Below are 11,674 nucleotides of genomic sequence, written 5' to 3'. Positions count from 1 at the left end.
ATCTACTCAGCCACGTACAGACGTGAGAGTCCTCAAACAACGTTAAGATGGCATTCGTTCGCACTGCATGGGCAAGAGGATAACTCTTCAAAACCTCAAGATTTGGTCTGCCGGAAACATCCAGATGTCTCATTATATAAAGTTTGCTACAAAGTTCTACAACGATAAACAGTATGTCTTTAGAGCACTGACTCTCATGAGCTGGACAATGCCCAACGAAAGTATTTGCACCAAGCTCCAACGCTTCTCCCAACAAGGCAGCAGAAAAAAGCAAAGATGCCAGGTATCCGTGAAGAGCAAAGATGCCTACCGGATGGGAAGAGCAAAGATGGGACAGCTTTCACCAAATAAACACAGAATTCTCTACGATGCCAGGTATCCGTGAAGATGAAGCAGAATGAGAAATCATCACAGAGAAGCAATACATGATCTTTCATTGAGATAAATTTACTCCAGCGATTTACACAACTGAATAATCTAACAAAATTATCACACGTAATAACTAATAGACAAACATAGCACAAAAACAAAAGATTCTTAAAGACGATAAACAACATTAGAAAGGATTATTTCATTAGTGCCTCAGATTAAAAATCTTTTCATAATGTTAGATCAAAGTATATTTATAGGAATCATAGGCACCTTCTAAAAAGAAAACAGAATGAAACCTTATCAAACAAAACGATACACCCTAAAAACATGAAAGCAAGCATCAAATCACGAATTACAAAAAAACGAATACTCCTCAGTTCAGGTCTCCATGTTTATTCCGCATTGCTTGTAAACTCAGAAGAACGAAAGTTTAATACTGAATCATCATGGGAGCTAAAAACACATTGGCAAACGTAAAAAAGCAACACAACAAAAAATTTGAAGAGTAACAAAAACAAAGCCTCAGTGGTAGTGACAATATATGCATCATCATCTAATATCTGATAATACGTGCATATCTATGCATCACAGGCAAACATTGGCAAGAAAAATTTAAACTCGGCAAAAGAAAATATATTGCATCGGAGAGATTCCCATTTCCCATAGAACTAATCATCAACCTCTTTAAGAGTACAGATGTCCCTGTCTATGTTTATCGTCACATGCAAACGATTAATAGATTTCGCATAAAGAAAAACGAAGCCAAAAATATCTACAAATAGAGGTATGCAGTCAGAAATATGCAGACAATTAAAAAAAATGTAATCGCCGTAAACGGCTCCGTAGATAAATTTGAACTTATCAACAGATTCCTATCAGCAAACGAAATGCCTAACAGGCCTTTGTATTGGCCTGACAATAGCACCGCCAGTCACTGCATTCGCTACTGGAGACGTGGCATCAGGCCTTAACCAAAACAATTCAACGAAATTCACAAACAAAAACCCTCAGAGACCCGTTTAAAATCACACACACAGCCGCGACGAGTTCCAGTCATTCCACAAAATCATTCATTTGAACATCCACAACAGTTCAATTCTTAAAGAATATGAAAAGAATGGAGCAAACGAAGATGAGCGTAAATGACTAGTTGCCACAGCTGCTGTTTAGAGTGTCATACGGCACTTCCTATCAAGAGGTCTGTTCTTCTTCATTGGGATTTCAATACATAATAATACTTTCAAGCGGTGCCAGAAATTTTACAAGGCATAGTCTACGACTAGAAGAAAAACAAAGTAAAACGCTAAAACAACAAACAAAGGAAGAAATAAGATACAAGCTTCAGAAAGCCAGATGAATTTACATCAGAGAGTGGGTTTAACCACATCAGCCGGTAATTCCAACATTTATTAGCAATCATCAAAAGCTACGACTTGGAAATCTAGAGAGAGATTCGATATGAAAAGATAAATCGAAAAATTAAAACGTTGGCCGTTAACTGAATCATCAATATCATCAGCATGAACGTGTTATTCACATCCACAACCCATAAATAGGAAGTGTAGGAAGGTGTCCTAAGATAATATTCATGATTTCATCATTTGATACATTTGCAAATACGTTTAAAATGTAATATCACAAGTGAACTACGATTCAGAAGTAAAAAACCAGTGCATCAGTCGGATCACAAGATCCTCAGATCAAGTGTTGGATAATTTAAAATTTTACTTCATCCTTATCTCGATTTGTAAAACGTAGAAAAATAGAAAAAGCAAACGCAAAAGCAAAACATTTACAACGAAAAACTACTCCAAAGACATGAGAAATACAATAAATTGGAGAACAAAGCTCAGTGTTGGCGTATATGTTAGGTTCGATTCTGCCAGTGAGCATCCACAATGTGTACTTCAGAAGAGGGAGCTCAGTTATCCTCATCCCATCATTCTCCAAACATATAAAGCTAAAAAACCGAATAAAACAAAATTTTCAGATAATAATGCTATAGGAACCCGCATAAGATGATTTATTGCAATCGATCACGCAGAGACGCAGAGAAACTAAACGAGAAAAGGATCTTTTAATGAATTATGAGAAGACAGAAAACATGGAGATTGCTCAGTTCAGCGGGATAGTCGACATACAGATCCCTCGATGAGAGACCTGCAATCCGGTCTGTTGAGCTTGAATTTTCCGGAGTCGTCACGGCAATCCCTACTTCGAAAAATAAACAAAACATGAACGTAGAAACGAAGGAACAAGAAAACTTACAGATCTAAGAGAAAGAAGAGGAAATCATATTAAAACATCCAACGTTTGATAGATATTTATAGATTTAAAAAAATTATCGATGGATAGAGCAAGAGAACTAGGGTTTCCGCCGCACACTTCTCGCGAGGGGCGCGGCGAATAAAGATGAGGAATGAACCGGCGGATTAGGGTTTTAGTATCGGGACGGCTTTTGACTCGGACAAAATTGAATGGTTCAATCGGGTTCAACGGAGCCGATCCAATGGAGGATCTTTTTTTTGTTTGTTTGTTTTTTTTTTTTTTGGAGTGCCCTTATTGTTCAGTTTAAGAAAATTATCCTTCTGTTTTCTCTTCTTTTTTTTTTTGCTTATAAAAAAATTATCCTCAGGTTTGAAAATTTGTCCTTTCTAAAAAATTATATTGGTTCAAATAAAAGTCTATGACTCAAATTGTAAAACTATAATCATACCTACTCAATCATATTAAATTATTTTAATTAAGTTTATGCTATTTTAACAAGTTATTCATAATTAATATTTTTACTAAGTCAGAAAAAAATATTATGTCAATTTACGTTTATAGCAACATTATTGATATAACGGAAGTCCACGATCCACAATTGCGACATGACTCGTTGGATCCAAAATTATATTAAATTGTCATTAGAAATCAAGGTGGGTTGGATATGTTTTAAGAGTAGCGGGTTTGGGCGAGGGGAAACTTGAGTCTGATCAAACCACCATCTCAGTACATGAATCCCAAGGAGCCGAATTTGTCCTCAAATAGATTGGTAACCTCTAACTCAGTTTTGGGCGTCAGCTTCATTTCTAACTTGGCTAACCTTATCCCCAGCTCAAGCTTAACCATCGACTTCGTCTACCCTCGAGATCACTCAACATCAACTTCGTCTTCTCATCTACCTCCAATTACGAGGCAACATGACCGTTTCAGACCGTTTCTTTAGACGACAAGATGACGGAAGTGAATATTTCAGAATATATCATAAACGGATATGAATATTTCTGAAATTACCATAAATGATAGTATGTATTTTGAAATAGATCATAAACAGATGCATATATTCTGAAGAATGAGCACATTGATAATTTTTTAAAAGGTTATCTACCCCATAGGTACATAATGAATATGTATAAATCTTAATTTTTCTTAGTTAATCTTCTTGAGAAAAACTTTAACTTTAATGTCAAAGTAGTTGTCAAGATCTCTATTCTGCACCTAAATTTATTTGTTGATTGATGATTTGATTATCCATGATATTTGATTAAAAAATAAAAATATTTTCAAGATACAAAATAAAATATTATTTTAATATTTTAAAAAATAACATATTATTTCAATAAAAATGAGCGTATCCTTTTAATTTTTACCTAATAATAAATTATTATTTACTCTATCATTATTTTCACCCATCAAATGAATGCATATGATGCCCTACGAGTGGACTCAAGGAAGTTATCTCTGGATTATAATATATCATGGAATCTAATTCGTAACCCAAATATCATGCTTTTTAAATTTTGTTTCAACCTTTCCGGCAAACCTTCATTTTCACTGGTGGTTGCTTGCTTACTTCAAAAGCATTTTGAATTTATTCTTATTCTTTATCAACTTTATTTTCTTCATCGCCATCACAAAACGATTGCACATATCTTCTATATTTGAGCCTGGAGTGAAAGAAAATCCATGGCTTGTGAGCATCATAATTAGTTTTTTTTAGAAGAAACGGGCACTCTAGACCATTTATTTCATTACCAGACTGCAAGTCACATCATTACACATTATAGTCCAAGGTAAACAAATTATGCACAAAGATGGTATTGTAATATGATCTGGAGGTTGACTTGATAATGTGGACAAGAGTTAAATCTTAACTTCGTCGAGATAATATTCTCTTTTATAATAGTCAATTATAACTTCTCGATTTAACTTCTTAAAAATCCAATCTAGACTGATTATATGAAACCGTTGAAGTGTTGTAACTGGTCTCCTAACTATAAGAGTGGAATTACCCTCAGAATAACCAAAGATTACCTCGTGCTCTACCGGCATGGAAGCCAAGATGCCAATAAGAGCGAAAAAGTTTGGTTATATCGATCCCTATCCATTGATTAACTAACTGGTCCTACTCCCACATGATCAGTTTGGTTATTATCTAAACCTACACTCATTTTCTTAAATGTTTTTGGCTTCTCTATATTTTATCTCAAGGAGTACTTTACCACAACTTGTCAATCCTTACCTTGAATCATATTGTGGATTTCTCCCTTCCTATGGTTAGCTATTGATGACCATGGCTTCTTTAAATTATTGAACTTGACTTAGTTCCCTCTGTTATAATTGGGCAAATGATCAAAGGGGCAAAATGCTGAAATCATACTCTCGTTAAGCAGATCATACAAAGCCAACATACACCGTAACATGTACAATGCACGCATTCCGTAGTTTTCACAAACATTCCAACAGGACTACTGTACAAGTCTTCAAAAAGAAGCGTACCGGAGAAGACACGTCTAGAAGCTAGGATCAAAAATCAAAGCCACCGCCGTCGTCAAATCCAGCATCGTAACCGGCGTCGTAGGACGCAGCATCGGATATCATGTCTCCGATCAGAAGGCCGCCGAGTGCGCCTCCGAGTAACCCCGCCCCCAATCCCAATCCCATCCTGTTCTTCCTCGGCGGCTGAGGCGGTGCTGCCCCGTAAGCGTATCCTGCTGGCGGGTACCCGTACCCCGCTGGTGGGTACCCGTACGCCTGAGGCTGCTGGTAGCCGACCGCCGGCGGATACGGAGGCGGCGGCGCTCCATAGCCCGTCCCCGTCCCTACAGGGTACGCCATCACAGGCTCATCGGCCTCTGGTGCGGGCCGAGGAGGATACGGATAGGCTGCGGACTGCGGTGGATATCCCGTCGCCGGAGCAGGGGCCTCCGGCGCGGCTACGCGCTCGCCGAGCTTATAGGAGAAGTTGAGAACGCCCTTGGGTTTGCCGGAGGTCATCTTGCGGACCTGGTAGCTAATGAACTGAACGGGCAACGGACCGTCGCCGGCGCCCGAGAGAAGCTCCGATAGAGGGACGCGGACCTCGCCGACGTCTCGGTCGCCGAGGGTGCGCTCGGTGCGGAGGAGGATGTTGAGGAAGTGCTTACGGGCGAGATCGGCGTCGGCGGGGACGGTGAAGCGGAGGGTGGAGTCCCAGGTGGGGTTGCGGCCGCCCACGCGGTCCGGCGGTGTGCGCTGCCGCGCGCGGGAGTGGGAGGAGAGGGAGACGACGGCGTAGACGGCCATCTTGGAGATGAGGTTGACTTCCTTGAGGCCCTTGGCGGAGATCAGGGTGATCTCGAGCGTCCGGTACGCCATGGCAGAAGAAATTAGGGCTTCGACTTTGGATAGAAGGCAGAAGAGAACACTAGCAGAGAAACTGCTGGATTTGGGAATTGGGAACGACGTTGAAGGGAGAAGAGCCCTCTATTTACAAGAGCACAGTTCGAACGGGACCGTGTCGACGCGTTGATCTTACGCTTGTATTCCGCGTTTGCTCGTTTCCTCGAAATTGCTCGAATAAAATTCGGCATTTTACCAACGGCGTATCAACAACAACAAACAGCATTTTTTATTTGAATTATTAAACATTTTTAATAAAAATATTTGATTTACTAATCTTTGTGAGCGTGTGTAATTTTTTCTTTTCTATTTTTTATTCTTCTAAAAGTATTTAATTTTCAACACTATTTACTTTTACTATCTTCAAGTATATTTATATTTTTTTTCTCGATTTATCTCCTCATAAATGGTCGTGGGACCGATCGTGTAACGCCGTTAAGATGATAAATTCTAGTTTTATAGAAGAAGTATATTTATATTTTTTAGAAAATCTAATTTTAATTGTTCAAAATCTACAAATACAAAAATATATCTTAGGAACTAGAGGTCATCATATACTTTTAATTAAATAAAGGACAATTTAAAATCTAAAGAAATAATAATTTACAAATATAAATACCAATAAAAGTGCAATGATGCACGAATTTAAACTTTTTAAAATTATTAATTTTTAACTAAAAATATTTAATGATCATAAAAGTTTAAAATCTTAAAAAATATAAACAAACTTAAGGACCAATAAAAATGTATCATTTGTCATGAATTTAAGATTTTTAAAACTATCAAATAATTTTAGTAAAAAATATTTAATGATTTAAAAGACAAATGAAAACGATGGTACACATGATTATGATTATCTTGCAAATTTAAAACTTTTAGGATATAAAAACTAATTTGTAAATTAATTCGCGTTATGAACGTATTTTAGGTAGAAAAATAAAAGGGAAATTTTTAAAGAAAAAATAATGATGGAGCTTTTTCAGTTAAAAAAATTTATCAAGGATATATTTTAGTAAAGTAATGACGGTACACGTTGCTAGGCTGCTAGCTATGCCTCAATACCGGGGATAGACGATGAAGGCGCGACGGCGAGGCGGAGGGGAGCAGATGAGCAACAGCACCATGGCGATGACAAGCGACATGAGGAGTCCCATAACGTTGATGCCGTCCTCGTCTGGTCCGGTGCAACAAACCTTCCCCATCGGCGAAGGAGGAACTCTAACAGTTCACTGTTGAAACAGAGAGAGAGAGAGAAACGATGAAGAGAAGTCGTAAAGAGAAAGACAACTGCTTCGTTGTATTGACTTAGGGCTAGGATAATAAGTCTACTTATAGATATATCATAAATCATTAATAATTAGAATTAATTAAAAAAAAATTGAACTGTTATCCTTCTCGTCAATGAATATTAAGAAGTCCTTTTTAAAGTGTTTGTGTCAATAGATAGTCATTCATCATCACTGTTGGTCTAGGGCGGACAGATGAAAAGATGATTCAGTGGCTAGATAAAATGATCTAATTAAGGCATTCAATATCATCGTTTCGTTTAATTTTAACAGTTGCTATAATTTTTGATGTAACTAGATAATCTTTCTAGAATTCATATGGTTCACTAGTTTTTGATTTAGGATTCATGATCCAGAGAAAATTCATCATCCGAGTCTTCTCTACCGGGTCTACTGCTTCTGTTGGTTTGTTGGAAGATCGAGGAAGTCGGTCAACGTTCCAAAAGGGAAGAACATTCAAATGCATGTGTTCATAAGTTCGTCAAACACGCTGGCTTCTAGATTTCACGACAAAGACCAAAAATGCGTCATAACTAAAATATTGATTATACATCACACAAATTTATTAAATTTCACCTCAGAACTCAAATTTATTATGCATCACACAATTGTCCTATCAACATCTGTCAATCAGCTCTCTCAAGTTGCAAAAGCATATTGAGCTTTCTGCTACCACATAAGAAGACAGACAATTGAGATAAATCAATCAGATGCAAATCTATGAGCATGATATATATGCTAATCAGAGTTGTACAAGTTGTCGAAGATTCATTGGAGATACATACTTAGTGCCCCCATCGACAATATATTTCGCAAAAAGAAGATTTGCTGCCTCACTTGGATGATATGGATCCCAAAACACATATGCTGAACGATCGTCGCACATGCTTGAGGTTGGTCCGCATGGAATAAAGCCTTGATATTGCCCTCCGTTGCCACAACAAGGATAACTGCCTGTTTTGAAGCCTGAATAGTTTGATGTTTGGTTAGAATAATAATCTTAACAGTTTGTTGTCGAAGGTTAAGCAAAGTTTCAAACCTTGTAAGATCTTTAACCCAATAAAAAAGAACAATCAATGGTTCTTACCATATTTTCCATGGTCTGTGAGAACCTCCAAGACTAAATCATAGACATTGGCAAGAACAAACTGGGCTCCGGGGAGATTGCTATTTAGCTCAGCGAGCAAGTCCCTCAGCTGGGCATTGTATTGTAGTGCAAGCTCGTTTGGCAGCCCAACACACTCATTCTCCTTCACTCTGTTCAGAGTCTTCTGGTAAGGGATGCATCCTATCGGCCCTACGTTTGCCACAACGATTTTTCGCGCGTCAAGAGTGTAGAGTCTCTGCCAATTTGATCATCTTCTTGAGTGTTGAAACAAATATCATTCAAGAAAAATGTCGAAAAGGATGAGGCAAGGAGTTGAAGCATACTATAAGTTGGCTGCGAAAATTGGTGATGAGTTCATTGATGAAGTCATCTGGATTCAGCCTGGCTCTTTCTCTCGCAGACAATACTGGAAGAAGGTAATTGTTTAGGAAATCATTGGATCCAATGGTAACTGAGAAGATAGATCTCTTAATCAAGTATTCTTTTGCCTGGGACTTCCCCAGTAATTCATCGAGTTGCTGCCTCGTGGTGTTGAAGTAATCAAGTTGGATGTCCAAACCCAGTCTATTAACCTGCACCAGCACAATCTCAGCCATGCATCAAAGCTTCAAAGACGAGGAACGTGTTCGACTTTGCGAATTGGGAAGTGCAGAGCTTACAAAAATTCTTCCAGTTCCATTGAGTATGCCTCCACCTCCAGAAGCATAGTTCACTCCGTTTAGAATGACAGATCCAGTTGTATTCGGAGCTAAATATGGTTGAGAATAGCCTTTTTGTCCTAGCAATTCTCCTATAAGAGTATAAAAGACGTAAAAACTTTTAGTTGAAATAGAATTCTACAGGAGTTTTCACGACTTGTTTGCCAATGCAAATTCAATATGAACCCAAATACTGACCGATGATGTCTGCGATGGTCCTGCCGTTGGTGTACCGGCCAGTCGGAACGCCGCCGGAGGCCGCAAAGTCGATGCCGTTCGGTGTCATATCGGCCTTTGACAGCGTGTTGAGATAGTTGTTATTGCCAGCATCAACGAGGGAGTCACCGAACACGAAAGAAGCTGCTACAGACGACTCCTGATCACCTTCATCTCCAGTTGTCATGGCACAAAGTAGCAGCAGAAGCAGAGTCACCCAGGCGAGGCTGGTGGCCATCTGATTCACTGAGCAATCTCTTCCTGGAGACAAATTCCAAGTGAGGCTTAACTAGAGGAACTCGAGTTTATAGAGACCATCTTCTAGCTGCTGCATGAAAACTTGGTGTTTGGTTTGACGATGACGGATATTGGATTAAGGGAGTAGCAATTGGTGGTTGATCCATATTGAACGTTGCAGGTGACGATGAGTTGCTTGTTCTTGACAACCTTGGGAAGCTACAGAGAGTTGTGCAGGCATCAAAAGCTTTATCTAAGCGTGAACTATTTGGTGGGATTTAGGTGGCAGTTAGGTGGAATTTTACTATGTATCGATTGTTTGTAGATGATTGGAGATCTTCCATATCATGTGGTTGAGATCGAGGTAGAGAATTGGTTGCTGGAACTGCCTGTGCCTGCCTGTTGCTTGAATTCTAATAATAGGCAGGTGTTCTACCAGGAGCTGGTGAACGGATCAGCCACATATCCATGAAGATGAAAGAAAATATCAAATAAAAGATGGAATGAGACAATCAAGAACGTCTACATTTTGTTGTTTTGGAAGTATTTTAGGAGCCACCTAAACAGTTCGGAATCCAGAAAAAAAAAAAATTTATGCTGTTGGGAAGTCAACGGCCAACCGGTTGACTAGTGCTGGATTGTTTAAAGCAAAATTGCTTATTAATAGCACTTTTACGCTGCAACATTAAATAGCACTTTTATGCTGTAATTAACAAGATATGATTTATTAATCACTTGCTAAACTTAAATAATCACCTTTATTATTCACGATAATGATAATAAAGGACGTCCTATGATTTCAACTTGCATGCATGTCTAAGCCTTCAATCAATATATAGTTTGAATTAATTTCTATATAAATATATAATACACATTATTTAATTTTAATTTTAAATTTAAATTTTTTATTTTCCTATTTTATTTATAAACATTATACTTATAATGAATCTTCCTCGTTTAATGCCACATATGGCAGCATTATAGTGACCTAACTAACATCTATATCAAAATAAAAGGATTCATGGGAGTAATGCAGTGATAAAATATTCAGAAAAGTAATAAAATGACTAAGATTTAAATTTTAAATTGAATTAATATTTTAAAAAGTTATTGTTAAATATGTATAAATTATATTTTAAATTTATCTGATATATGAATGAGAGAGATTTTTAGATGCGTCACAGGCCAATAACATAATTTGGAAAAACACATTTATTACCAATTTCAATTTAACAAATTAAATAAGTAATGGCAATTTCCCGTAATTTTTCAATAACACCAGCCCAATTCCTCGTTGCATCGTGTTCAGCCTTCACTTCCCACTAATCACTGTCACTTCTTAACTTGATCGATCACTTTCTCCATTCCCCAACCCCAAACTCGCCGCCCTCGCTCGACATTGAAAGAGCACCAATGGCGACTACTCTCCGCCTTCCCCTATCCCTCCTCCTCCTCCTCCTCCTCTTCGCCGCCATCTGCATCACGCCGATGGTCGCCGCCACCGGCGAGTCCGATCTCGAGTCGGATCCAGCCCGACGGAGTCTCTATTCCTGGGGATACATCAGCTACGGCGCCATGCATCGCGACGGTGTCCCCTGCTCATGGCGCGGGGCCTCCTACTACAACTGCCACCCCGGCGCCGAGGCCAACCCCTACGACCGCGGCTGCTCCGTCATCACCCAGTGCCGCAGATAAGTTCCCACTCCATGTGCGCGTGCCCGCTTCTTCAGCGATTTTTTTTTTCCTTCAGATTTAGCTCTGTAAACTTTGATCGAGGTCTCTTGTTCCAATTGTTATTGCTGATTTGTTCCCATTCTAGATTGATGGATTCAGATTTTTTTCCCTTTTCGAATAAGAAAGCTTGTTTGTTTCTGTGCTATTGGATTTTGCAGTTACTACTTCAATTTTCGATATATTGATATTGGAAGATGAATGCTGCATTGTTAGTAGAAACAAATCTCACACATTTTTCTCCTGAACAACTATGAACGATCACAGAGAGTTTCTGGTACTTAAATTCTGATTTTATCGTCGATCAAACACATTAAGTCAAACGAGTAGCGTCGGATCTCACGCCTCTTCGTGAGAAGAGCCGGAGCAAGTTGTGCCTC

General features: G+C 38.6%; 3 protein-coding genes and 9 non-coding genes across 12 annotated transcripts; 1 reads left to right on the top strand and 11 right to left on the bottom strand.

Annotated features, from left to right (window-relative positions):
* Window positions 1–574: 574 nt before the first annotated feature.
* Window positions 575–645, bottom strand: LOC141818226 (small nucleolar RNA Z267). Its single transcript, XR_012600934.1, has one exon. It is a non-coding gene; the product is annotated as a small nucleolar RNA Z267 (small nucleolar RNA).
* Window positions 646–739: 94 nt separating this feature from the next.
* Window positions 740–827, bottom strand: LOC141818224 (small nucleolar RNA Z159/U59). The gene has a single exon (XR_012600932.1). It is a non-coding gene; the product is annotated as a small nucleolar RNA Z159/U59 (small nucleolar RNA).
* A 180-nt stretch (window positions 828–1,007) lies between these two features.
* On the bottom strand, window positions 1,008–1,101 carry LOC141818227 (small nucleolar RNA R44/J54/Z268 family). Its single transcript, XR_012600935.1, has one exon. It is a non-coding gene; the product is annotated as a small nucleolar RNA R44/J54/Z268 family (small nucleolar RNA).
* An 88-nt stretch (window positions 1,102–1,189) lies between these two features.
* Window positions 1,190–1,339, bottom strand: LOC141818223 (small nucleolar RNA snoR2/U65). The gene has a single exon (XR_012600931.1). It is a non-coding gene; the product is annotated as a small nucleolar RNA snoR2/U65 (small nucleolar RNA).
* A 35-nt stretch (window positions 1,340–1,374) lies between these two features.
* LOC141818225 (small nucleolar RNA Z112) lies at window positions 1,375–1,592 on the bottom strand. The gene has a single exon (XR_012600933.1). It is a non-coding gene; the product is annotated as a small nucleolar RNA Z112 (small nucleolar RNA).
* A 113-nt stretch (window positions 1,593–1,705) lies between these two features.
* Window positions 1,706–1,801, bottom strand: LOC141818221 (small nucleolar RNA snoR77Y). The gene has a single exon (XR_012600929.1). It is a non-coding gene; the product is annotated as a small nucleolar RNA snoR77Y (small nucleolar RNA).
* A 218-nt stretch (window positions 1,802–2,019) lies between these two features.
* LOC141818222 (small nucleolar RNA snoR31) lies at window positions 2,020–2,114 on the bottom strand. Its single transcript, XR_012600930.1, has one exon. It is a non-coding gene; the product is annotated as a small nucleolar RNA snoR31 (small nucleolar RNA).
* A 103-nt stretch (window positions 2,115–2,217) lies between these two features.
* On the bottom strand, window positions 2,218–2,317 carry LOC141818219 (small nucleolar RNA R30/Z108). Its single transcript, XR_012600927.1, has one exon. It is a non-coding gene; the product is annotated as a small nucleolar RNA R30/Z108 (small nucleolar RNA).
* A 164-nt stretch (window positions 2,318–2,481) lies between these two features.
* LOC141818220 (small nucleolar RNA Z107/R87) lies at window positions 2,482–2,582 on the bottom strand. The gene has a single exon (XR_012600928.1). It is a non-coding gene; the product is annotated as a small nucleolar RNA Z107/R87 (small nucleolar RNA).
* A 2,404-nt stretch (window positions 2,583–4,986) lies between these two features.
* LOC141818217 (protein SRC2-like) lies at window positions 4,987–6,094 on the bottom strand. Its single transcript, XM_074705757.1, has one exon. The coding sequence runs from the start codon at window positions 5,992–5,994 to the stop codon at window positions 5,164–5,166; it is 831 nt and encodes a 276-aa protein (XP_074561858.1). The 5' UTR covers window positions 5,995–6,094; the 3' UTR covers window positions 4,987–5,163.
* A 1,754-nt stretch (window positions 6,095–7,848) lies between these two features.
* On the bottom strand, window positions 7,849–9,748 carry LOC141818210 (GDSL esterase/lipase At2g23540-like). The gene is made up of 5 exons (XM_074705750.1): window positions 9,309–9,748; window positions 9,072–9,202; window positions 8,736–8,984; window positions 8,392–8,647; window positions 7,849–8,270 (listed from the first exon to the last, which is right to left on the bottom strand). Exons 1-5 carry the CDS (start codon window positions 9,562–9,564, stop codon window positions 8,047–8,049), a joined length of 1,116 nt encoding a protein of 371 aa, XP_074561851.1. The 5' UTR covers window positions 9,565–9,748; the 3' UTR covers window positions 7,849–8,046.
* A 1,219-nt stretch (window positions 9,749–10,967) lies between these two features.
* On the top strand, window positions 10,968–11,258 carry LOC141818211 (protein RALF-like 22). The gene has a single exon (XM_074705751.1). It carries the CDS (start codon window positions 10,977–10,979, stop codon window positions 11,256–11,258), a length of 282 nt encoding a protein of 93 aa, XP_074561852.1. The 5' UTR covers window positions 10,968–10,976.
* Window positions 11,259–11,674: the final 416 nt, after the last annotated feature.

Source organism: Curcuma longa, unplaced genomic scaffold, assembly GCF_044706935.1.
Source record: "Curcuma longa cultivar G26 ecotype Majalengka, Jawa Barat unplaced genomic scaffold, ITB_CL_G26_1.1 contig_23791, whole genome shotgun sequence".
Lineage (NCBI taxonomy): Eukaryota > Viridiplantae > Streptophyta > Magnoliopsida > Zingiberales > Zingiberaceae > Curcuma > Curcuma longa.
This window is presented reverse-complemented; position numbering and strand designations above follow the sequence as displayed.

Coding starts and splice junctions, on each gene's coding strand:
- LOC141818210 (XM_074705750.1), bottom strand. CDS start 9,564: ATGGCCACCAGCCTCGCCTGGGTGACTCTGCTTCTGCTGCTACTTTGT. Junction 9,203..9,308: donor GACCATCGCAGACATCATCG/GTCAGTATTTGG, acceptor ATACTCTTATAG/GAGAATTGCTAGGACAAAAA. Junction 8,648..8,735: donor ATTTTCGCAGCCAACTTATA/GTATGCTTCAAC, acceptor TCAAATTGGCAG/AGACTCTACACTCTTGACGC.
- LOC141818211 (XM_074705751.1), top strand. CDS start 10,977: ATGGCGACTACTCTCCGCCTTCCCCTATCCCTCCTCCTCCTCCTCCTC.
- LOC141818217 (XM_074705757.1), bottom strand. CDS start 5,994: ATGGCGTACCGGACGCTCGAGATCACCCTGATCTCCGCCAAGGGCCTC.